Source organism: Zootermopsis nevadensis, unplaced genomic scaffold (assembly GCF_977971745.1).
Source record: "Zootermopsis nevadensis isolate Lab colony 2312 unplaced genomic scaffold, Znev_1.0 Znev_ptg000005l, whole genome shotgun sequence".
Taxonomy (NCBI): Eukaryota; Metazoa; Arthropoda; class Insecta; order Blattodea; family Termopsidae; genus Zootermopsis; species Zootermopsis nevadensis.
Window position 1 is genome coordinate 3416523 of NW_028259137.1, and position 19970 is coordinate 3436492.

The window sequence follows — 19970 nt, forward strand, 5'->3', positions numbered from 1 at the left end:
AGTTCAAGGCCCGAAATAATCGAGCGTGGATCTTAAAAACACGTGAATTGTACACGAACGTCGTCAGACAGTACATTTATATAACTGAAACGATCGATTCTATAATTATAATTATCTGTATATTTAAATCAAAATTGAAATTACATTAAAAAGTATTCTTCCTGCCACAGTAGGCCCAGAATATGTTTCAACACCTTTAAAAAAAAACCATTTCACAAAAAATAAATGTAAGACTCAGACGGATGAATAGGGGAAAGAAATCAGTCTCTTCTACCAGTCCACTTATTCGAATAGTGCGATATTTAATAACTTAAGTTTATAGCTTGTCCAAATACGCATTACTCTTTGTGATTAATTTTATGAGAATAAAAATTAATTCAATTACTTCGGTGCTTTTTGAGTGCGCATCAGATATACAACTCAGTACTACTCGATATTATATATATATATATATATATATATATATATATATATATATGGAGTGAATAATTCCAAATTTCGATATATTTCTAATCCCCGACATTAGGTTTCTTTGTCAGAAAACGCGACTTACACAACTATCATACACGTCAAGGTAGAAAATAAAAGTGAGACTGTCATTTTTAATATTGTTTATATCTACAACTTATTAAAATATACCCCCACAAATTCTATTTGTAAGTCCTATTAATTTCACTGTTCTATCTTACTGCGTCTAATAAACATCCGCATTTGAAACAGTGACATTTTTCTATAAAAACACTTTAAAAACCATATCAGATTTTAATATTTTCTTAACAGAGAAAAAGTAATATTTCACGAAGCAAAAATGTCGATGTTACAGCAACCTGTATGATCGGCGTAGCAGTTTTTATCAACAACGAAACAATTTATTCATCTGCGAGGTTAAACTCTGCCATCTAAATTGGGAAGGAGTTAATGTTTAATGGACAGAATAAGAATACGAGGCTGTACCTCGCTGGATCAATACGTAAAACGTAGGTACGTGCTACGCAGACTGGTCTTCTGGAGCACGTACCTTGGAACCGGAAGTAGGTACAGACAATTCATGACCGAATGAAACAAGACACATTCGGGGACTGCATACAAGTCGTTCCAAAGAGGAAAGTTTTCTGGAAATTCACTTACGTGACCGGAATATTCACTTCATGTAATGTTAATGAGACGTACGAGATCTTTTAAAGCTACAGCTCACAAAAGTTGAACGTGGAAAAATTAAGAAAATTTAATTTAAAAAAATTAACATGGAAGAGAGGCAAATCGTTATTTATGTCATTAACTGTTAATGAATTAAGTTTATGCATGACAAGACTTTGTCAGTAGATACAAACAGGGCCTATAATATTCCGATAAAATAAGCATAACTTAAGATATGAGGTTCTCACGGCGGTAAAAAGGTCGGAGAAAATCCTTAATTCGAATTAACAAAGAACACGATAACGTTAAAATAATTCGAAAGTCTTTCTTCATTCAGTTCCATTTCCTTATCTCGAGAAATAATGATTCTCGAGATATAAGCGAACAAACACATAAACTCACAATTTCTACTTTATATGTAAGGTTGTGTTAAGCAAGATTCAGGTTTAAAACGATTTAAACACACAATTACACTGAAAATGGAAATTGAAATTCTTGTCGAAACGGATAATTCTCAACATTCGACGAAGCTCAACCCGAAAGCCAAAGTTTTTCGCCATATTTCCCCATAAAACTTCGTTTAAATAACCTACAATTAGACGTACTATGGACTGATAGACTTGCTTTTATTTTATAGACTGGTCGAAAAATCATGGAATACAAGAAAAATATTTTTGTTGTTGTTGTAATTCAGTGAAATTATGTTGGATTCATAAACACACAATATCGCTGTTAATATACGAAAGCCCACGCAGGGAATGTCACATGGTAACCTGCGCTGTCAGACGTCTTTGAAAAACAGCTGACGTACAAAGATGTTTCTTTTCACAAGTGCCAACGAGCGTTCATTGTCTAACGCCACCTGGTGCCTCGTTCTCTCTCCACGAGTTTAGGGTTACATATTCAAATTCTTCTGTCCCATACAAATCGACAATATGTCGTCTCGCGAACCTCGTCTATGACAACTGTTCACTCGACGAAAATATTAAATGCATCGTTGAACGGGATGTGCATTACCAGTACTCAATATAAATGTTTTCTGATTTCAGTAAAATTTACTTTCTTACAAATATAACGTATCATGAATGGGTTCTTTCGCTTTTGGACCTCCCTGTACAAGAAGCAGAGTTGAAATATTTGGATATAATAATAAAATTCAAACCCAGGGCGTCATTAATCTTTGGTTTCATTCCTTAATATCCCTGCCTGTGAAACAGAAGAATTCAAACAATGGCACAGAAAAGTTTCAAAATGGCAAAAACCAGTCCACGGAACAATGTCGTTGCTGTAATTATGTGGGGGGTAAAAGCTGCGATCAACTATAAAAACAATCCACAATATTCCAACGTCAGAAACAATAACTAACCCGTTGAAGCCGAAGCTCGTAAAAATATTTATATAAGGATTCAGTCCGTACCGCGAAGTAAACACAACTCTTCACCATTACGAGGATCAAATGTTTAACGCTGTTTAAGGAAATGATCGCTCATTACAATGAGAATCACAGTTCGTCTGAATATTTAAGGATTCAGTCCGTACCGCGAAGTAAACACAACTCTTCACCATTAAAAAGATCAACTGGTTAACCCTTTGAAGTCAAAGAGAGAGAGAGAGAGAGAGAGAGAGAGGAAATTGGTGGGGGGGGGGAGAAAGAGCATCTTATAGTTAGAAGGTCCCCAGGCAATGCCCGCTCGTCCTTCTGTTAAGGATAAAGTAAGAGTGAAGGCGTTAGTGTGATGATTGGCATAAAAGACGGAATTTTTAATTTTGTATTAGCGAAAGCTGAGACTATTAATTTGGAAGTTTAATACATAATTTAGAAGTTCCTGCTGAGGGGAGGGGGGTAAATTTTGACGGCGTTAAGGGGTGGTAAATTTTGATGAATTTAAATCGGGAGGGCTGCATGAGAAGCTAGCAGTGGCAACTTGAAAATTGGGAACCATCTCAGCATTTGCTTGAAGACAGAGGAAAACCAAGGAAAACCTGTGTCGAGATGGGTTTTAAACCGAATCTCGCCTAAATAATATTAAATAATTCAGTCCGTACCGCGAAGTAAACACACCTCTTCACCATTACAAAGATCAGCTGGTTAACCCTTTGAAGTCAAAGCTCGTCTAAATATTACGTATTTAAGAATTCAGTCCGTACCGCGAAGAAAACACCACACTTCACCATTAAAAAGATCAACTGGTTAACCTTTTGAAGTCAAAGCTCGTCTAAATATTACGTATTTAAGAATTCAGTCCGTACCGCGAAGAAAACACAACTCTTCACCATTACGAGGATCAATTTCTTAACGCTGTTTAAGGAAATAATCGCTGTTTACAAAGAGAATCATACGAAACCCATAAATACAAAATGAAGAGCTATTGATTGATAAAGAATGTGGTACATATAGTTACCATTGGGCTTTAAGAGGTCAAAATTATGACGAAATTTAGGCCACATCCGTGCAGTAATATAATAATACTGAACAAAAAAATCTTAATCTCTGTTGTTTCACCAATGGTGACATCTTTTATCGTCCGCTAAGTCAAACATCGAATGTTACTCCACTTGTCCGCGAAGCTGCAAACGAAAGATAAAGAGACGATTCAAAATGCAAACAGCAGACAGTAATAATGAAAGCTGTCGCAAAGTTTTAATCCGCAAATAAGCTTAGATCTCCGACGCATCGGATCTCAAAATACGGACCAGTGAAATGATCGCAGCATTTATAACGTATCTATAAATTAAACCTTCCTGTGCTGAAATATTTTTCCCCCGGAAATATATCCTTGTACACGTTTTCATATTAACATATCACGTGATACAAAATAACAGAAATAAAAAAATGACAAAAAATGAGAGGATTAACGAATTTTGAACGAAACTCAAATGCATTTGTGCATAACAAGATTTATTCAGTTCGAGCGATTCGTTATAAAGAAAATATTTTCATTCTGAATTTACAATTGTTTGCATCTGTTCTTTGAAGACAACGGTAAATTCTAGGAAAAAATATTTTTCTACGTAACGAATCAACCGAACTGAACAAATCCTTTTGTGTACAAATTTAGTAATTGAATAAAATTTTTCTTGGATATTATCCATCGTCTAGTAAATATAAAACGTAAAACGACGTTTCGGAGATGGGACTCTATCTCCGTCTTCAGGTTCCTACTCAGTTGGGCCCACTAGATAGAGCTAATCCCTATCTCCCGGCCGGACCGCTCTATCTAGTGGGCCCAACTGAGTAGGAACCTGAAGACGGAGATAGAGTCCCATCTCCGAAACGTCGTTTTACGTTTTATATTTACTAGACGATGGAAGGTCCGGAGATAGGGATTAGCTCTATCTAGTGGGCCCAACTGTGTAAGAACCTGAAGACGGAGATAGAGTCCCATCTCCGAAACGTCGTTTTACGTTTTATATTTACTAGACGATGGAAGGTCCGGAGATAGGGATTAGCTCTATCTAGTGGGCCCAACTGAGTAGGAACCTGAAGACGGAGATAGAGTCCCATCTCCGAAACGTCGTTTTACGTTTTATATTTACTAGACGATGGAAGGTCCGGAGATAGGGATTAGCTCTATCTAGTGGGCCCAACTGAGTAGGAACCTGAAGACGGAGATAGAGTCCCATCTCCGAAACGTCGTTTTACGATTTATATTTACTAGACGATGGATAATATCAAAGAAAAATTTTATTCAATTGACTCTTCACCATCGTCAAGAAGTTTTAGATTTAAATTTAGTAATGTTCTACACAACTTTTTGAGTTCCATTCAATTCTGCTAAGGCGTTCGTTTTTACCAGTTTTTTTCATATTTATTTATTTTTTTTGGAAAAACTTCATTGTTTTTACGTCACTAACATCAATTTACTTTGCTAAATACTTCAAATTAGTTAGGTTAAGGTAGGTCTATTTATAACTGATAAACCAAAAAATCGTCGTAGTGTGGTTAGCATTCCTACTGCGTATTTACGAGACCCCCTGGTTCAAATCCAGGCCCAGAGATTGGTTACACTGTGGATTTCCCCAGTGCTTCCAAATGCCAGAACATCAGGAGATACTCAATATCCCGACCGAGATTCAAACCCAAATACAATTAAAATGTTGGGTGTTCAGGTTTTCAAAGCAGCGAGTAGGAAGATAGATATTGCGTTTTATTTTACAAATCGAAGGCTTGTGGCAACCCTGCGTCGAGCAAGTCTATCGGCGTCATTTTTCCAACATCACGCGCTCACTTCGCGTCTCTGCGTCACATTTTGGTAATTCTCGCGATGTTTTTAAGACTTAATTCTATTGCACACTAATAGACTACAGTATAGCGTAAACATAACTTTTATATGCACTGGGAAACCAAAATAATTCATGTGACTCGCTTTATTGCGGTGGTCTGGAACACAACCCGCAATATCTCCAAGGTATGCCAGTATTTATACTGTCGAGGGCATTCATTCCCACCCCTCCATGTTTGCACCTGCAACCCCTTTGCTTTAGACAACATCCAGAGTTAATAAAACAGCTGTTTCATCTAATGACGACATCCAAACTAAGTCATGTTTATGTGTGGAGTAATAAGGATAACACCCATGGCCGACCGAACGATGCATGTGGTCCATGGGGGGGGGGGGGAAACTTCAATTAATCGTGCTTTATTATTCCTTGGGGGTTACTAGATGGAGTTTATGTGTTCTACAACAGCATATTAAATATGAAGTTACGTTAAATATCTCAAACTTGGGTTCTTGTAAATAGAAGTTACGAAGAAAGCCAATTTAGCACAGCGGTCTCAGTACTGCTTGAAGCCTTCAAACACGTTAGTAAACTCTACGTTTCGCAAAGTAAAATCACTTTAGTTTAAATTAAGGCCAAGTTTTGTCTGCAGAATTAATAGAGAAAGGCCCACATGTTAAGTCATTACGCAAGCGCGGGAAATTATGATCGTACACATAACAGTCTTTGAAATGGTAGGAGCCGAAGCTATGACTGTCATGAATTTTAATTATCTTAGTAAATGAGGCCGAGGGGTCTCGGCGTCACCTGGATTCGGCGAGTGTTTCAAACATCTGCCCCCTACGATTATTTCGATCAAGAAGTTTGCAGTAGACACACAATGAAAAGGGAATTAAAATGAACTGCAATTTCAAGAACGCGTAATTTACAGTGGCTTTATTTTATTCATTTATTAGTTAAAAAATCTAATACATGAAGCTGAAACTTAAGGTTCTCACGGCGGCGAGTAAGAAGATGACTTTCTTCTCTGATGTTTCGCCGTGTAGTCTGGTGGAAGATTACCGACGTTTCAGAGGTGCTTGTGGGATCCGGAGGGTAAATACAGTGACTTCATTTTTACAAATTCGGTAAAGAAACTTAAAAGTTTAACATTTTAAATTGAATATAAGTTAATGCCTTTTGCAGCCAATATAAATTATAAATTATTAGAATATCATTATTCTGCATCGAATCTTCTGGCTTGATTTCATAAATAAAATAGATACTAGTTAAAAAAAATAGTTTTGCATTCTTTTTACTATATAATGAACATTTTTCTTAAGGAGAACGTAAATTATATTAAATGTCTGACGAAGAATCTCATCTATATGGCACTTAAGAACTCAGCAATTATGCGGTACACATAATAACCACTGTAAATGGCGAATTCTCGAACACGTTCTTCCTGATAACGTACGTCAAGTTTCGTGAGGTCTCTGGTTCGACTTTCGGGTCAGACTAACTATAATGAATTCTTATTGGGCTGCCAGCCGTGTCAGTCGATTAAATGGAGAAATCTCAGTACCCTGAGGACGAGGACGAAGATTAAGACATTTCGCAAATCGCGGTTTTACCATTCGCAAAGGGGTGGGGGGGGGGTTCAAGACGTCACCCCCGCGAAATGCAAATGTGTGCTGTAATTTAACACAAAACTCAAAATTTAACCTAAATTTCCACATAACGTGCAATTCTTTTGCAGAAAAGAACAAAAATATGTTGGCGTCGAAAATTAAAAATGATGTCAACGCACATCTTAACTGATTTATCAAAGTGTCTCTCCTTGATACGTCACTGGTTATGTTACTACTTACCAGAACAGGGTGGAGGTCCACGCCATACATCTCAAGCCATTTCACCTTGTCTAAGTAGCTGAGCTCTGCCACCGCGGGTAATTGGCCTCTGAAACACATAACAACGACCATTACCTCTGCAAAGATCTCCAGCCCACGGCAGCTCCCACTCAGGGCTCTTGACCCTGAGTTATGGCCGGATTACAGATCTCAGGTTTCACAGGACACAAGGCCATCCACCCCCACTCACCGCCACTTTATTAGAGCAATGAATCGCGAAGGTCCCTTTTGGTTTTGTAAAAAGGCGAAATTCTGACGGTCCACTCATCAACCGCCCATCACTACATGACCTCGTGACAATACAGACTACACCCTGAATAGCCTTCCAGGGTCACGGGGGCCAGAGATGACAAACAGCCAGCATTATCGCAACCACATTTAACAAGTACTGCCAAGAACATAGACTTTACATTATAAATGATTCTGTCTAGACGGTGTAGCTGGAGGAAAGTATAAATTAAATAAAAAGTTCGTAGTCGGGCACAATTCGAAGTTCTGCACCCAAAAAAAAAAATTCGCGAGTACAATTGCAATCGGGGTGTAATTTCATCAGAATTTAAACAGCTTTCGTAAAATCATCACAGAGTTTATTGATTAAACGAGAATTTATATAAACTAACGGCAGAAATACTACTACCAAATGCAAGTATTGTGGAACGCAGTCCCTGAATCAGCAGTCACGTTTCGGTTACAATTCATTTTACATTTACATCTTTACATGGAAACAGCAAGTCCTTCATATACAATCTCAAGTGCGTGATTTACAAAATACCACATTTCACCACTCACGCTTCTGGGCTTTGTATATTGTTATTATTATAAAATCATAAGATAAATAACGACTTCGCGCAGGAGCCATGGTGTTATTTTCATGTTTCTGAAATCTATTAAAGCCTCATACGAGTTTTAATAAACCCGACTGCAATTTCTATGCGGTCAAAGGCGAGCACTGTTCTAGGGGCTAATACAAGGATCACGGTTCGAATACTGTTGAGTGTATCGCTGATATTTTCGTTTTATCTCCCGTGTAATGGCAGAGAGACCTGATGAATCCCAATTCAAAAGAGCCTAACCGCTTGAATATACAACAAGAGAAGCCAGGAAGGTTTTGTGGCGTTGAACCACTACGCTTGTATTCGTAAATTACGTCGTTTGGATATGTCCGTGTGTTTCCTCAGTCTCCCTAAACAAATACCAACATAGTATCTTGAAAGAGGTTACAAACCCCTCATTCCAAATCAAACTCACCATTCATTAGACTATCATTGTCTCATCTTATTCGTTAAAATGTAATTTTTGTATTTTAAACAGTACAGTTAAATAATCTAAGAAACGATTAATTACAAAGAGAAGACGGACAAAAGAATGAGCTTACAACCATGACAGAAAAGATTAATCCTCTTAAGCTGTAGTTCGACTAAATAATATAAAAGAATCTAGTCCGTACCGCGAAGTAAACACAAGTCTTCATCATTACAAAGATTAATTTATTAACGACGTTTAAGGAAATAATCGCTGTTTATAACAAAAATCATAAGACTCCTATAAATTAAACGAAATTGTTCAATAAGACCAGGAGCTCTGAGGTTCTGGTATCGTTTAGGGTTTCTGCAAAATTCTGAGATGTGGGAGCATTCATTGGCGTTTAGAAACGGAACATCCAAAGTACTGAACATTTATGTACGCAATAAAGATCGGTGTTATTGTAACAACGTGAAATGAATTAATCTTGTGTTTCTAAACAAACAACCCAGGGCGTATCGACGACTACGTTACAATATTAATTAAATAACTTTATTAAATTATTAGCAGACTGGACGCAGTGTTCTGAGGGGAAATTCGACAAATGCTTTTCACTTATTACCAATTTTTATTGTCCTAAATCTGATCATAGGCGTAACAGCGAATACCATGGACAAAATAATTATTTCCCCCAAATCCAACATCTTCAAAGACACTCTAACCCGGGGAATGTTTTCGGGTTTGTGACTTTAGTTCCTGCAATCTACTCCCCGAAACAAACAATTTTATTCATAAAACTTTATTAATTGAACACTGATAATCAATTGGGAGAAAAGTGAATTTGTGCAGTTTGGAATCTTTTGTGTTCCCGTCTGCAAATCTAGAAAAGTGAAGATTAAAATATATAATTTTACCTGTTCTTTTGCGGGAACTTAACTTTATCTTCGCCATCGTTAACTTCGGACTATTTAAATGTCGTCTAAAAACGTGGAGATGAGATAGCCAACAACCTCACCACGTACTAACATTTAAACGACATTATATATAATACGGAGATGTCTATTTCCATTATATTCGTAATGATGACATTATATTTACAAACATTAAATAACAAAGTAATTTAACTATTATTATTATTATATAGTATTATTTATTTTATTTAGAATTATTAAATTGAAATATATTACTTAGGTATTGTATTTAGCCCATTTATTTGTGAAATATGATTCAATAAATAAATCTAATTATTATTATTATGGTACATTTATATATTTTGTTTCATTTGTTTGTTTTACTTTTATTATTATTGAAATAAATTAATTACTTATTATATTTTATCCTGTACTCTGGTTTAGTGCTTGGCTGTTGTCAAGCACTTAAATAAATGAATTAAATTGAATTGAATTAATACAACGAGACGTCTCAAATGTCTTAAAAAAACATAATTCTATAGTACTAATGAACAGACACCCTAAAATAAGTGAAGGTCTCCATTTCGGTCCCAAGAAAATGGGTCTGGAAGTTAGCGATCAAGGCAATTAGTCGAGAACGTATCTTGTTAGAAACCAGCTGGACACAGGACAAATAATTCTGCATGTCTTCCACATCGTTCAATTTTAAATAGCAGTAAACATTTCGTGGTAAATCCTTGGCCAAAATCAACAATCATTTATAAACAAGATTTCTCTCGTCATAATAAAACGACTTCACACATTCAAAGTTACAAATTACCCAAACATATTAAACACATTTCTCTCGGTTTGTATACCCTTTAACGGCGCTGGATCAACTACTTATGCTAACGTCGAATGACCGGATTAATACGAGGTGCGATCGGAAGGTTTCCAGACAGTGTCAATAGCGGGCGAACCGGATGTAGTACGAGATTCTGCCGCTAGGGGGTGCAGCCTACATTCATAGTGAATCAGTGTGCCAGCCGGCATCATCGAATTAGCATTTGTTTCTTAGTTACGGGCGTTTTGGTAGTGCATTACACCGACCCTCCTGCGATTTCGGAATGGCGTGTGCATCAAATTTTGCCAAAGACTCGCCAAAACGGCTACGGAAACCTATGAAATGCTAAAGCAAGCATTTGGGGAGTCCGCAATGGGTCGTGCACAAACTTTTGTGTGGCATTCACGTTTTAAAAATGGCCGAACCTCTGTCGATGATGACGAGCGTTCTGGACGACCATCTTCGAGCACAACGCCCGAAAATGTTGCCATTCACGAAGATCGACGTCGTACCATCAACGACTTGTGCGACATTGTTGGGATAGGCTATGGGACCTGTCAGCTGATTCTAAAGGAAGAACTCCACATGCGACGCATCCTGTCTGAGGACCAGAAGCAGAATCGACTTCTCGTTTGTCAGGAGCTCAAAGATCTTGCAAGAACCGACCCCAGATGGTGCTTGACAGGCTGACAAAGAAATATTTCCAGGGATGCTTCCAGGCTTGGCTGTGGCGCTGGGATCGTTGTGTTCACTCCCAGGGGAACTACTTCGAGGGTGATGGATGAATTTAATACCTGAGATAAGTGTACGGGTTTTTATAGGCGCAGTCTAGAAACTTTCCGATCGCACCTCGTACGTAAATAAAATTTAAAGAAACAAAAATGAAAGTCCCTGTGTCCTTTAAGGGATTATATTTCCCTGCGTTTACCTAGCCCTTCTAAAATGTTGTCACGAAGAACAGAGATGAAAGATGGTACAGCTCACAAACGGAGACGGCGAGGCGGGTTAACTCAACAGCCCTTCACAAACTATACACACGCCAAAACTTCAAGACTTGGTACAGCGTCTGCGCTGTACAACTCAAGCGAAATAAGAAATAGTAATATTTTAAAACCTGGAGGTCAAACGATGCTACACTTTGAACGCGAACCTGAAAGTGCAAATCTTCGCCCTCACTCGTGTTGCAATTTTGGCATAAATCCCGTTATCGGGTACTCAGATATTAAACTCACATCTCGCTTTATATGCAAATTACTATACGAATAATAATTTCCTGGTTGTTATGTTTTGTGCAGTACTCTCATTCAGTTTTTAGTCTCCAGGGCATAATCTGGCATTACAAAAATTCTCAAAGGCCAATTTCGATCGCAGATGGCCTTGCGTTTACAAAACCTTTGGAAAAAAAATACATTTATCATTCATTCAATCTATAAGGAGCTTGGAAGGTTTCGTAATAAACAGATTTCATTAGCTGGTACAGCTTAAGACGAAAACTGAGAAACACCTGGTACAATTTCGTGTAGCCAACCTGACGTAAAATAAAAACATATGTGAACTAAATATTATAATAGCACAGACTTACGAAAAAGTGTTTTCAATTCTATTCTCAATCAACTTATCAGAAACAAAGATTAAATATTAAATTTTTTTTAAATCACTTAAAATATCAAATCAGTTCAAAGTCTTGTTTAAAATGCTGGCCACAAGTGTCAATGTATCTCTAGATAAATATTTATCTTATAACAAAAATGCATTTCCACAAGCTTAAGTCACAAATCAATTATTATACGTGTCCTATTTTGAACCAAGCTCAAATATTCTCCAAATCATGAAGGAACATATTATAGCAGCCGTCACCAAATTTCATGCTTCAAGGTCACGCAATGAATTCATCCCCCTTACCGTGCTCATTTACGTCAACAGCACAGAAATGCTATCTTTGCTGCACTGCGAGTTCTGAGCTGTCTTTATTCGCCTGGGCTCCACCGCTAGTATTGCAACGGTGCACAAATTTGCCGTGACCTTGAAACATGCAATTTGATGACGGATCCTTTCCGAACCTTGTCATCACGTCAGAGATTCATACCAGCGAGATTTTCCCCATTCTTACTAAACGAAGATGTGTATTTTCTGGATTGTAGCGCCGTGTAGTCTGGTAGGAGTTTACCGATGTTTCAGAGGTCCTTAACTACTTCCATCATCATAGCTACAACCCAGTACTCAACCTTAAAAAAGGCATTTACTATTTTCTCCCAAATCCTTCCTAACTCATAATTCACATAAATAAATCCACTTAGTCCTTAATATCGTTATTAATATATTTGATTCATTATCATTGACTATTTTATAACTTGCAGTGTTTTAAAGTATTACCAGCAAAGTTTACAGGAAATCAGAAACAAAAACGATGTTTTTCGGTCTGATAGTAGCGCTGCACGTGACTACCCAGGATCTTACTTAGTAACTCTCGCGTACTTAAAGTAGTTTCTTGAAGTGATACCGTTTGGGCGAAAATTTACTTAGTTGCTAGCGAGCTGATACGTGTGGGTAGATTTATTATTGTGCATTGCCTGTCTGCGACTCCACGAAAAGGTTTAAGGATGTTATTAAGGATCCTTGGTATGGAAGATAAATCTGTCATCAGTTCCGCGTAAGTGCCTGACGTGTTTGAATAACCACCTTTCTCGCCTAAAGCTCTTGAACTTGATCAATGTAACAGCCTCGCCTTTAAAGCTTACATTTCACCTGTTTAAAAGTAAACCACAATTATTATGAGATTTAGATACTGTTATTTACATATTTATCAATATTCCGCTTAACACACCTTCCTTCTTGCCTTATCGCATAATTGCATCTTCATGTTTTAAAGGACCAAAGAAATTTGTCCCGATCGATTTACGAAAGTCTAATGGCATAATATACACATATGGCATGATACCAAACCAATTAACAATGCATAAACCCATTGCCTAGAGCACTTATCGCCCTGATGATGGAGGCAACAAGGACCTCCGAAACGTTGGAAAACTTCTACTGGATTACACGTTGCTACGACCCAAAAGACAGCCAATTTTGGACTCATAGCTTTATAACCTAATTACAGCTGGATTAATCTTTCTTCATGCCATGACCAGTGGCGGACTCTTTTAAACACGGTAATGAACGGGTTCCATAAAAGGCGGGAATACCTTTAATATCTGCGCAAATATTAGGTTCTCATTCAGGACTGTGTTGCATGGAGTTACTTAATCGACCGATCAGGTAATTAATACTGACTGCGACCAGCTCAGCACGAACCAGATCACAGATTACGTTTCGATGAAATTAATTTGCACACGTCGCCAGTTTGGTACCAGATTAAACAGCGATTATTTCCCTAAACAGCATAAATCAGCTGATCTTTTGTAATGGTGAAGTGAAGTGTTTTCTTCGCGGTACGGACCGGATCCGTAAATATTACTTACTTACACGAGACTCGTAGTTCTTATACTAGTGCGAGTGTACTTACACAAGGCCTTTGTGAAGTTCTGCGATACGAGATTCGAGTTCCACTGTTTGGTTCGATATAAATCGAAACTCGGACACGTACCCTGGAGAATGTCGTCGGGGGTCATAGTCGCCCAGTTCCGCTGAAAACAAAAAAAAAAAAAAAAATACATTCGTTTTATAACCGAGACAACCGACTAACGAGCTCATTAGTTGTACACAAATAAAATTAGGACAATTAGGCTCAGGAATATTACCAGTAACCACGTGAAGAGATTTAGGTGGGATCACAGGGTTTAGATTCTCGAGAAGGGCAGATATTTTCGTGTCGATGTTGATCTTCTGGGTTGTAGCGACGTGTGGAATATCAAGTGGGTACCAGAGTTTCGGATAAACATACTGCCTCCATCTTCAGTCCTTAAGAAGGTTGCAGAATATTTCTCGGAAAGTCTGGAACCTATCCTCCGGCGTTAGAATACCAGAAGACCAACACAGATAATCTTCGTGGCTTTACTCAGTTCCTCCAAGAAACAGCAGAGCATGTTTAATTAATCCTCAGCCGCTTAACTCCATAAACCGTCGAATTAATTAATGATCGTGTTGTTAGATGCTGCATAAGCTAACGAGATTAAACTGTCATTTTTAAAAAAAACAATCATTTTTGACGTGCGTTATATCGAATTAACTTGTCCAATTGAACTTTTGAACAAACGCAAAATGTACAATTAACGGTATAACAGAAACTACACTGAATGGCTGTATAAGAAATAATTATAAATAATTCATATCTAACACTAGGTCAGCTGTTAAACCATGACTACGTAAGATCACACGTAAAACTTCATCTGTACACGCAACCACATTACATAATTTTGCCCGTCCGGGCTTGTGGTACATTACGTCATCAGATTTATTCCTTTCATTTCATTTTGTAACACAGAGAAACAAATTAGACCGACAGTTAGTCTTTCTAGTGGCATTAATTACCGTACGACCTTGCAAAGCCAAGACCATAATTAAAATACCTCGTACGAGGTGCGATCGGAAAGTTTCAAGACTGTGTCAATAGAGGGCGAACCGGATGTAGTACGAGCTTCTGCCGCTAGGGGGTGCGGCCTACATTCATAGTGAATCAGTGTGCCAGCCGGCATCATCGAATTAGCATTTGTTTCTTAGTTACGGGCGTTTTGGTAGTGCATTACACCGACCCTCCTGCGATTTCGGAGCGGCGTGTGCATCAAATTTTGCCAAAGACTCGCCAAAACGGCTACGGAAACCTATGAAATGCTAAAGCAAGCATTTGGGGAGTCCGCAATGGGTCGTGCACAAACTTTTGTGTGGCATTCACGTTTTAAAAATGGCCGAACCTCTGTCGATGATGACGAGCGTTCTGGACGACCATCTTCGAGCACAACGCCCGAAAATGTTACGAAGATTCGGCAGGCCATTCACGAAGATCGACGTCGTACCATCAACGACTTGTGCGACATTGTTGGGATAGGCTATGGGACCTGTCAGCTGATTCTAAAGGAAGAACTCGACATGCGACGCATCCTGTCTTGAGGACCAGAAGCAGAATCGACTTCTCGTTTGTCAGGAGCTCAAAGATCTTGCAAGAACCGACCCCAAATTCCTTTCTAAGCTCCGTGTGACTTCTTCCTCTTCCCAAAGATGAAAATTCAGCTAAAGGGAAGGAGATTTGAGACGATAGAAGAGATTCAGGCAGAATCGCAGATGGTGCTTGACAGGCTGACAAAGAAAGATTTCCAGGGATGCTTCCAGGCTTGGCAGCGGCGCTGGGATCGTTGTTTTCACTCCCAGGGGAACTACTTCGAGGGTGATGGATGAATTTAATACTTGAGATAAGTTTACGGGTTTTTATAGGCGCAGTCTTGAAACTTTCCGATCGCACCTCGTATACTATAATATCCCACAAAATATTAATATATATAAATATACACATTAAAGACACAAACCTTAAGCCAAATCTAAAAAAATCCCATAGGTTATGTTGTCATGGTGTCTAGGATTGGGACACTGTAGAAGCTTATTGCCTCCATCATCAGGGCGATTCGCCTTGATGATATGATGATGGAGACAGCAAGTACCTCTGAAACACCGTTTCGAGAACCATCTTCGACCTCGTCCTCTGAGTACTGAATTTGTAGGAGATCCTGTCCGAGATCTACAATTTACGTACCCTGAGGATGAAGATGGTTCTCGAAACGCTGGTGTTTTATCTCCATTAAACCAACTGACACGGCTGGTAGCCCTAGAATTCATTATACTTAGCCACCGTGAAAGCTTCAGATCATATACCTCTGAACGTCGGTGACCTACCAGACTACACGAAGCAACAACCTTTAAGACAGCCATTTTAAATCTATATTTACCTGAACAGGCCCATCTAAGTTATTACAAGTCACCGAACTTTATTCGTGTGGTATTTAATTATTAATTTATTAACATAAACTGAATTAAGAATTACAAATCAAATTACATAATCGACGTAAATATTCCCTGGACAATTAAGTACAAAACTAATTGGAATTGGCTCACTTCGTTCGTAGGAAAATTCAGCCCACGGTGCCTGAATTCAATTCTAAAAGATTTATTCAAACAAGAAGGTGTGGTCTCTGTACAGCATTTGCTAATGTATTATTTCGATTATTTTATCTTTACAAGCAATATACATACACAAAAAAACAAGTTACAGTCGCTTTATTTAGTAAATTTTGTCACCAAATTTTTTAACAACACTGTTTCAATTTAAAAAATAATGTAGTTCAAAATGACAATGATGATAATGCAAAGGGAAATTTAAGATGTCATTTAACAGCAATTGAAAACACATAACATTTGTTTACATATTCAGCGTGTCGACATTTTACAGAAATAATATATGCATTACCTTCTGTTCCCAGTATAGACGTTAATACGCTAATCCATTATGTATTTGTAGTACTAATATCATAATTAACCATGCAAGGTCAAAAGACTATTTAACAACATTCAATTCACTGTAATAAACTCACTGATGTCTGCAAAAAAACACTTGATTCCGAGACGCGAAGTAAACAAAGCAACATGGCAGGTCAGTAGGTTGGGAGAGGGCTGTTACCGGAACCAAACTTACATACAGTACTTTCATTGTTTTAAACATATTTCAGCAAGTAATCTATATTTGAATATGTCCTTTTGTTGAGACACGGGACTATATAAAGTTTCTGGCGTCACCGTTAAGTCGTAAGCTTATTAATATATATTTTTTGGTGGTGCTGCTGTATTTCTGTATTTTGAAGTATCGGGGGGTACGGCTGCACGTTGGAATGGCGAAGGCTCCCGCTGACAAACGCCGGTCTAACGTATCGACCGTTTCGCGTACATTGCTTTGAATTATTCCCACCAACACGTGTTGTCTGATGCGGCGTTTTAACACATTGTTCTATTGTGATTCTCTGTGTATGAAGTCATGTTTACAGAGCAGTAATAAGGTTATGTATTATACACAACAGTAAAATAAATTCCACTACTAGTTTAATGTTTTCAGAACATCACGTACATTCACCATAACGTGAATCACAGGAGGAAGGGTGGTGATAGTTTTCACCTCGCAAATATCGCGGAAATACGTATAGATGCAGTGTATTTTCTTGATGGCAGGAACATAATTAAAACCAAGTTTTCCTTCCAAAATATTATTTCACCGTATTTTTATAACAAAATCAAAATCCACTTATTTATGTCAGAAGCTTGTTCTACTTCTAACTAATCTCGTATCTTCACTGTCATTCTATCCTTAACAGAAAAGGACGAGTGGGCAAGACCTGGGAACCTAACAAAATGACGTTTCATTTCTCTGAACTAATTTTCTCTTTACTTCTACTCTCCTACTATCATCTCTGCCTACACTTCATACTGTGTAAGGTTATGGTAATACGAGGTGCGATCAGAAAGTTTCCAGACTGCGCCTATAAAAACCCGTACACTTATCTCAGGTATTAAATTCATCCATCACCCTCGACGTAGTTCCCCTGGGAGTGAACACAACGATCCTAGCGCCGCTGCCAAGCCTGGAAGCATCACTGGAAATCTTTCTTTGTCAGCCTGTCAAGCACCATCTGCGATTCTGCCTGAATCTCTTCTATCGTCTCAAAACATTTTCGGGCGTTGTGCTCGAAGATGGTCGTCCAGAACGCTCGTCATCATCGACAGAGGTTCGGCCATTTTTAAAACGTGAATGCCACACAAAAGTTTGTGCACGACCCATTGCGGACTCCCCAAATGCTTGCTTCAGCATTTCATAGGTTTCCGTAGCCGTTTTGGCGAGTCTTTGGCAAAATTTGATGCACACGCCATTCCGAAATCGCAAGAGGGTCGGTGTAATGCACTACCAAAACGCCCGTAACTAAGAAACAAATGCTAATTCGATGATGCCGGCTGGCACACTGATTCACTATGAATGTAGGCCGCACTCCCTAGCGGCAGAAGCTCGTACTACATCCGGTTCGCCCTCTATTGACACAGTCTTGAAACTTTCTGATCGCACCTCGTATTCTGCTTGTCTCGTGAAAAGCCACGAAATTACAAGCCCTCGGATACAAAGCAGTGAGCTGTCCATTGTACCATGTCGGTCCATTATTTGTGGTTAAACTCAACTTCGGGCTGCGTGTATCATAGAATGTTCTTGTCCGTGTTTTCCCCGCCCCCGTCGTCTTTAAATCAGTTCTTAAGTTCCAATTACGATACAAAGCTTATGTACTACACCGCGCATAATTCAGAAATACGTACAGTAACATCTGCTTATAATGGAACACAAGACCCCAAAATTTCTCTCAATTTCTTTTTAAATCTTTTGGTTCTGAACCACAGAACGTGGTCAGAGGGGGTCACCTTTTTACACAATCCGAAAGAAATTACCGTACAACAGGCACGATATACAGACACATCAGTTTGTAACCAAAATCAACAGCCTGGAATTTATATTACACAAACTACACTAATACACATACCGCAAGATATCTCCGAGCATGTTGAACGTTACAAATACCTGAAGTTGTTGGCCGGCCAGCCGTGGCAAGCGATAGGGCATGAGGCTTCTAGCTCCCCTGATTACCTCATCAATCTTACTGGCTCGCAGATATTTTGCGTCAACGTATACTGTGCAGTGGCGTGAAGGTATCGCTGACTGCAAAACATTTGTGATCAGAGTGGACACTGGGTAAGAAACATTTTCGGTCCGGAGGCGGCCACTAAGAGAAATATCTCTTGCGCTGTTGGGAATCGAACCCCGGAGTCTAATCACTATGCCGAGTGACCGGGATGTTTCTTCTCCGACAAAATCATACAAAGGAACAAAATTATATCAAGAAAAACTAACAAATAGTCTAAGACAGCGTTTCTCAACCTATGGCACGCGTACCACTGGTGGTACGCGAAATAAGTAAGAAAATCAAAAGATATTATTAATATAAATAAGTTTTTCCTGAACTCATTTGGTCAGTGGTACATTTACTGTGTTAAATTATAATAAGTGGTACGCCAGCGAAAAAGGTTGACAACCCCTGGTCTAGGAGATTATTTTACGTCGAAGTTTTAATCTTTCTTCCAGCTTTTCCTTTAATTTATGCTAATTAGAGTTAATATTATATTCGTTTCAACAATATATTCTCGGGATCACACATTTTCTGGTATAAAATTGTCTTGTTTTTGTTAAGAAGTTTTTAAATCTAAGTTAAACGTAATCTATATTGATTTAAGCCGTTTTTACCAAGCACTGAAGCGGTTATCGGGGACAGGATTAGATTTTATTATATTTAGACCAATATTTACAACGTCAAGTTAATTTCGGTTTATATTCAATTAAAACAAAATTCTGAGGAAGAACGGAGTGATTATTTCTTCTCAATATGACAAATATTAAATACATACACAGAACTTGACCGACTTAAGACGTAATGTTTCACATTTTAAATTTTTCCTGTAGGTACACTATTTATCTCTTCCTTAACTTGATGCTGGAGAACTTAAGAAACAGAAAATAAGTCCCTGCTGGAACTGCTGTAGTAAATTATGTTAGTTTCGTGACAAAATTAAGTTCGCCAAGTTGGCTGAATTTCAAAGCAACAAGTGTACAGCGGAAAACACGTCATAATGTAGCCGACTTGTAAATCTGTAGTAATCGCTGAGAGGTACAATTCCACAATAAACTGCAACCTGCACATAAAATAAACAACTAACAGCTTCTCGTACGTGAGCAGT

General features: G+C 38.3%; 1 protein-coding gene across 10 annotated transcripts in view; it reads right to left on the reverse strand.

Annotated features, from left to right (window-relative positions):
• LOC110841260 (band 4.1-like protein 4) overlaps positions 1 to 19970 on the reverse strand; it is a 334673-nt gene that overhangs the window by 51285 nt on the left and 263418 nt on the right. For all 10 annotated transcript variants that reach the window (XM_022086634.2, XM_022086635.2, XM_087343391.1 and 7 more), the window contains 2 exons: positions 13732 to 13852; positions 7209 to 7296 (listed from right to left, as the gene is read on the reverse strand). In XM_022086634.2, coding sequence (XP_021942326.1) covers positions 7209 to 7296; positions 13732 to 13852 — 209 coding nt within the window. The remainder of the gene's footprint in view (positions 1 to 7208; positions 7297 to 13731; positions 13853 to 19970) is intronic.